Below are 6,104 nucleotides of genomic sequence, written 5' to 3'. Positions count from 1 at the left end.
CAAGGAACACTTACAGTGCAGATAATTCTTTATGAATGAGTTAATACCTTCACATAAGGATGTCGTCCTAATACCGGCAAAAAATTTGTCTTGCATGAAGGTGCTTGCCCAAGAAGCTCTTGTCTCATACATCGTATCAATCCATGGATTGTTGGCTATACCATATTTCTCAACCAGTTTATCCCACTTCTCTCCAAACTTGTCAGGGTTTAAGTTAGCGTACACAAATAACTTGAATTCATCTGCAAAATCAAGATTTCTAATATTTTTCAAAGCATTCTGGTGAATGTGCCATGCACATTGACGATGCGTGGTATTCGGCCACACAACTCTAATAGCTTCCTTCATTGCTAGATCTCCATCTGTAACCGCCACCTTAGGATGCCTGTTAAACATTGCTTCAGTCAAGGTTTCCAAAACCCATATGAAAGTCTCAGATTTCTCATCATGAACAAGTGCAGCAGCAAAGATAGTTGTTTGCTTGTGGTGGTTGTATCCACAAAAAAATCACAAGAGGTTTGTTATACTTGTTCTTCTTGTATGTGCTATCAAAGGAAACCACATCTCCAAACACGTTATAATCCATTCTACTGGTTCCATCACACCATAGCAAGTTAAGGAGATTACCTTGTTCCGATTTGTTGTACTTGAAGAAAAATAGTGGGTCACTGTCAAGTTTTCCTTGTAAATAGGACAGCGCCGCAACTGCATCACCATCTTTGACTCTTTTCCTTTTTTGCTTGTCTAGGTGGTTGGCCAAGTCCTTGCCGGTAAAGCCTACCGACTCAGCCCCACCTTTTTGGCCCATCATCACCTCCATAATATTGCGGGTCCTCACACCAAATAGGTTCATACCTTCTGCTTGAGCTTTGTCCCCTTCACTCAATTGCCGGAATTTTGGAATCAAATGAACATGCTTATATGGTGTTAATGGGTGATTGTGTTCATCGCAAAAAAAAAACCACTTTCCACCTTTTACTGCTAGAAAAACAACGAAATCGAATTCTAGCAAGGCAACCCACTCTAGTAATAGGCTTAGGTTGTTTTCTTCTGCCACTATTATGCATATGCTTCTGATGCCTTTGTCCAGCCCTATTGCACACCACCTGTCGTGAGATAATCTTGCCATCATCATCCTTGTATACATCATCTTTTCTTGGAGAGAATCCACGGATACGAGCATATTTAGAATAGAATTCACATGCTTCCTCCTCAGAAGAGAAATCCATCCCTCTAATGTCGTCTGCAGACAATTCAGTAATCCTTTTCATGACTTTAACTTCTACATCAGAGTTTTTTTGACTGTCATTTCCAGTTTCAAACATCTCATCGACATCCACAAAATTTTCCCCATCATTATCCCCTTCATTCACACCCTGCTTCAAACCGTTGGCAGGGCTAGAATTCAGACTATCATCCTCATCGATGATATAAAGCTCGTCATCAAACAGATTAAGCCAGTTATCTCCTGAAGAATCATTCATTTTCCCAACTCTGAAATAAAATCAAAACCGAGGATTCAAGACATTGCTACCTAATAAAACCATACTTAGGGTAAAAATAATTAAAAATCATACCAGTTCAGGTAGCCGCAACTTCGATCCCTGCTCAATAGAGTGGTGTACAAGTCGAAACACCCGTATCAAAATCTTACAGCGACACAGACGAGCACAACCAAATTCATCAGTGAAAGCACAGTCGAAGAAGAATCACCTGTGAAACCCTCCAAATCACACAAACCAAAGGCTACCGAAGACGACAGTTCAAATAGATGAAATGAAATCAGGAAATCAATCTAGGTGACTTCATGAACAAAACCTATCTCATGAACCCTAATCTAATCTTTCACGAACCCAGAATGTAAATTACCCAGAATGTAAATTACCTCCAAGATCTTTTTAACTTAGCTTTTGTTTTCTTTTACCTTAGCTAAGGGACCAACTTATAAATAAATGAAGTTAGGGGGTAAATTCATGATTTACGAAAGGCTACTGCTATTATTCCGGATTTAAAAAAATCGAAACAAAAGAAATAATGTTATTGGTCCAAGCAATTCCTGTACGCTACCCATAAAAAAGTTGCGGGCACCACAGAAATTGCCTTATGTTTATGTGTCTGGACATGTGCTGTAAAATTTAATTAGTTCATATTTGTTGTCTTTTTTAAACCAAGTTGAATACGTACGTATAATAAATTAAAGGGGTTTATATTCTACGCCAAACATTTTGAGGTGGCATCCAAGTCACTCTTACTCAATTATAGAGAATCATTGGCATGGTATAGTATTGAATATTGATTCATAAATAAAATTTTCAACGAAACGGGAAATACTCAGATTTTCATTCCACCGCCCAATTTAGAGCTTGTGTCCTCATTGCGGGTCAGTTGTAAATAATGTACATATTTTGATTAATTTTTTAAATGCTCACGGGAAATATAGAGGGACCGAAATAAAAAAGAATTATTACTTCATCACAAACCATCTTCTTTATCCCTAATTATCTTCATTAGGATGTCATTGGGTACAAGTGGGCATGAATAGTACATATCATCCTCGCATATGGTTCCTCTTACTCTGTCGGCTATGGGGAGAGCTCAATAAGCTGGTGGTTACTGGACGCGGGCCTAGAAGGTGTGTCTTGTTGGCAAGTTTGTGGACTTGACGTTTGAAGAGGGGGCGAGGAGCTCATTCGAGGCCCGAAAAATGAGTTGAAGAAGTGGTGGTCACCTTGAGCGCGCTGTCTCTTGTTCTTTGGTATTGGTTCTAGTAAAGGTCATTGGTTTTGTATCTTTTTTTCATTTTGACTCTTGCCCCTTGGTTTTTTAGTTGGTTTTTTCTGCCGTTTCCTTTACAGGGTGGTTTATGGATTGTGTTTTCCTGCGAATGATAGGAGATATTTGTTTTTGTCATCCCCTCAATTGGTCATTTTCTTCTAGGTCTTTGATTTTGTTTCTGGGGTCTCGGTTTGACACGGTTTACGCGTTATTGGTTCCTGGAAGAGTTAATATCTCCATTAGCTAAACCCTTTCTTACCCTGTCTTTGGACTCGTATTTTAATCAGTGGATGGGGCCATACTGGATCGAAGTTATGGGGAGTACTGCTTTATTTGTCTCTACCAACCTAAAGCCTAAATCCCGATACGCTGACATTGTTATGAATGAGTTTATGTCTTAAGAGAGCTAGTAGTTATGAGTTCGTAGCTAAAGTCAAACCGGAGCTAGGTTCTCTAGGTACATGGGAAGTAGAGGTGAAGTGAAGGCATCATCAGTTTTTGGTACCAGCATGCAAAGGTTCGAATCCTTTTACTCCATATCATAAACACCCGATTGGATCTGCCAAGAACGAGCATATATATATATATATATATATATATATATATATATATAAACTCTTAAGAGTACATACACTAATACTCAATTTTTCTATTTATCTCTCACTTTTTATCACATCATATTATGTTGGGAATTCAAATGTGAGTAAGAAATCCCACATTGGATGAATAGAAGAGTGATGAGTATTTTATAAGTGAGAGGACTCATACACTCAATGCCTTAAGATTTTGGGTGAAAGATGTGGTGTCCAATCCACTTGTGATTTGCTCATGTTAGCCCAATGTGGATGATCCCCCGGTTTATCCTCTTGCGGCCCAACAGTGGTATCAGAGCTGATGGTTAGTGAGATCATCGCGAAGACTCCTTGTATCGAAAGTCTTCCTGGCAATGGTGGCTAGGCGACGTGTCCCGTTGATGGAGATCCAACGGCGATGCAACTAATTGGAGGCTTCCGCTTGAGATTGACTCACACTTGAGGGGGAGATTGTTGGGAATTCAAGTGTGAGTAAGAAGTCTCACATTGGATGATTAAAAGAGTGATGAGTACTGTATAAGTGAAAGGACTCATCAATATCTTAAGGTTTTTTGTGAAGGATGTGGTGTCCAATCCACTTTTTGTGTGCTCATGTAAGCCCAATGTGATGATCCTTCAATTTATCCTCTTGCGGCCCAACATATTATACACCGCGTTCATTAATTATCTCTTCTCTTTCTTTTTGACTTTTTGTGTCTACTGCCTAGGTGGTCTATCAAATTTTCCTTTATTTCAAGCTAAGGCAACGTGAGATTATTATTGCTTGAAGTTATCGCTATACCATTGCTAACTAGTCCAATAATAATTATTATTAATTCTTTATGGGGTTGTCTAAATGAACAATGAGAAAGTTTAGGTTAAATAATTCACCATCCAATTACATTAGACAATCCATTTTTCATACATTATAGTTCATCTTTCAAAATGAAGACTGGAGTAACATACAATCAAAGAGCTCAAACCAAGAACATAGCAAAACATTATGAATAAATTACAATGAATGATGATTAATTTACTACCCAAACCATTAAAAAATCAAAACGGACCCATCAATTTATCCACATTGAGCATGTTAATAATCGAAAGAGCTATAGCAGAAAGCTGAAAAACATCCTTGTTTCTCTTACTCAATGGCGCAACGACATCGCTCTTTTCCCTGAATCCATCTTCGCATGTTGTAGATGCATCTAAAACCGAGCTTATCTTGACGTTAGAATTCGCATAACGCTTGGCCTTGTAATCTCTAATAGCTTCTCTAATTGTTGTAATGGAATCAGAGTAAACTTCAAGGCAATCATCTAAGCACTCTTTGATAAGCGTGTCCAAGCTCTTCTTCTTCAAAAGCTCCTTGATCTTAGATATTATATCCGTCACGTTGCGCCTTGTAATCTTGATAGAGATGAGGCCTAGTTCGTGGAGGTTTTGGGCACAGTGGCTCCTACGGTCTGATTGAAAAGATGTTATGCAAAAATTGTAGCTTATGTTGGGATCACTTTTTGAGCAATTCCTGCAGGTTTGTTGAATGAGATGGTTATTAGCATCAACAAAAGAATGGAAAGAAGATAAGAGTATTGCGAGAGTGAGCAAAAGGAAAGTGGGAAGGTTCATTTTCTTTGTTTGGAATTTTGGACTTGCCTAGAGTTCATGACGAAGGTTACAATGTGTAATAGGTAAATTTTTATAGCTTTAAGAAGTGGTGGTGGGTGGAAAGATTGTTTTCTTCTTGATTTGTATGGGGCTGAGAATGAATACTTACATGAGAATAGTATAGTGCCGTCTAAATTAACAAGATGAGATTACAAGCCAAGTTAATTTGGTATCATTAAAGGTGCAAGAATTATGGCCTAGAAATTGAGAAAAGCAAAAAAAGTTGAGGACAATTTTTTGTTTACGTGGAGATTTTGGATAGACTAGCTCGTTCTCGCACAAAAGGTGAATAGGAAGATATGTAAAAATAGCTACGCAAGCTCTATTGAGTTAACTTGCCTTTTAAACGTGTTATAGTGATGTTTTAAGGATAAATCACATCTCGCTCACTCCCTTCAATTAACATGATGCGTAAATTATAAGAAATGTGTATGTTGTCCTTCTGGTAATGAGTTCAGTTGAGAATTTAAGTTTGAATTGGAGTTTTATATTGGTTAAAAATAAATGAGGTGCAGATTTTATTAGAGATGTGACTCATAAACTTGATGTCTTTTAAGATTTTAACCTTTTGAGTAAAGATGTGGCATCACTACTCTTTGTGTTTTGTTTCCTTGGTCAATGAGCTTTTCATGTCTTCCTCAACAAGTTTGTTTCTTCCTACATATCAAAAAATCAAATGTACCGTTTTGAGGGAGAGCTTATACTAGTTTTTTTTTAAGGGAGAGCTTAGTTCCTCCTACAAGGAGAAAGATTGATTAAGATGTATAAGTTGGGCCGATCGAACAACAATGATCTGGTTGATGAAGAATTAAACATGTTTTTGTATAGAGATTAAGATCATAAAGAGAGTGAGTTAAAAGTGTCTAATGTGTTAGAGCTTCATAAGACTTGTTTTACTTTCCTTGAAAGTGTGATGCCTTGAGGGCTTGTTATCCTACGTGGATTTCGTGACCGACCACGAATTGCGAGCGTAATGCTTGACTGACTATTTTAGGTGAAAGGTTGGCCGAGTAATTGCGTGCTCTTAAAATTGGAAGGTTTGTAAGGGCTACTAAATGATGATAAGTGCTAAAATTAAAGAGTTAGACG

The 6,104-nt window shown here is 37.9% G+C and overlaps 1 protein-coding gene across 1 annotated transcript; it reads right to left on the bottom strand.

The window, feature by feature from the left end:
* Positions 1 to 4,225: 4,225 nt before the first annotated feature.
* On the bottom strand, positions 4,226 to 5,071 carry LOC130748237 (putative invertase inhibitor). The gene has a single exon (XM_057601417.1). The coding sequence runs from the start codon at positions 4,974 to 4,976 to the stop codon at positions 4,404 to 4,406; it is 573 nt and encodes a 190-aa protein (XP_057457400.1). The 5' UTR covers positions 4,977 to 5,071; the 3' UTR covers positions 4,226 to 4,403.
* Positions 5,072 to 6,104: the final 1,033 nt, after the last annotated feature.

The sequence above is a fragment of the Lotus japonicus genome, chromosome 3, assembly GCF_012489685.1.
Source record: "Lotus japonicus ecotype B-129 chromosome 3, LjGifu_v1.2".
Lineage (NCBI taxonomy): Eukaryota > Viridiplantae > Streptophyta > Magnoliopsida > Fabales > Fabaceae > Lotus > Lotus japonicus.
This window is presented reverse-complemented; position numbering and strand designations above follow the sequence as displayed.

Bases quoted from the DNA above. Each gene is read 5' to 3' on its own strand.
- LOC130748237 (XM_057601417.1), bottom strand. From the start codon at position 4,976: ATGAACCTTCCCACTTTCCTTTTGCTCACTCTCGCAATACTCTTATCT.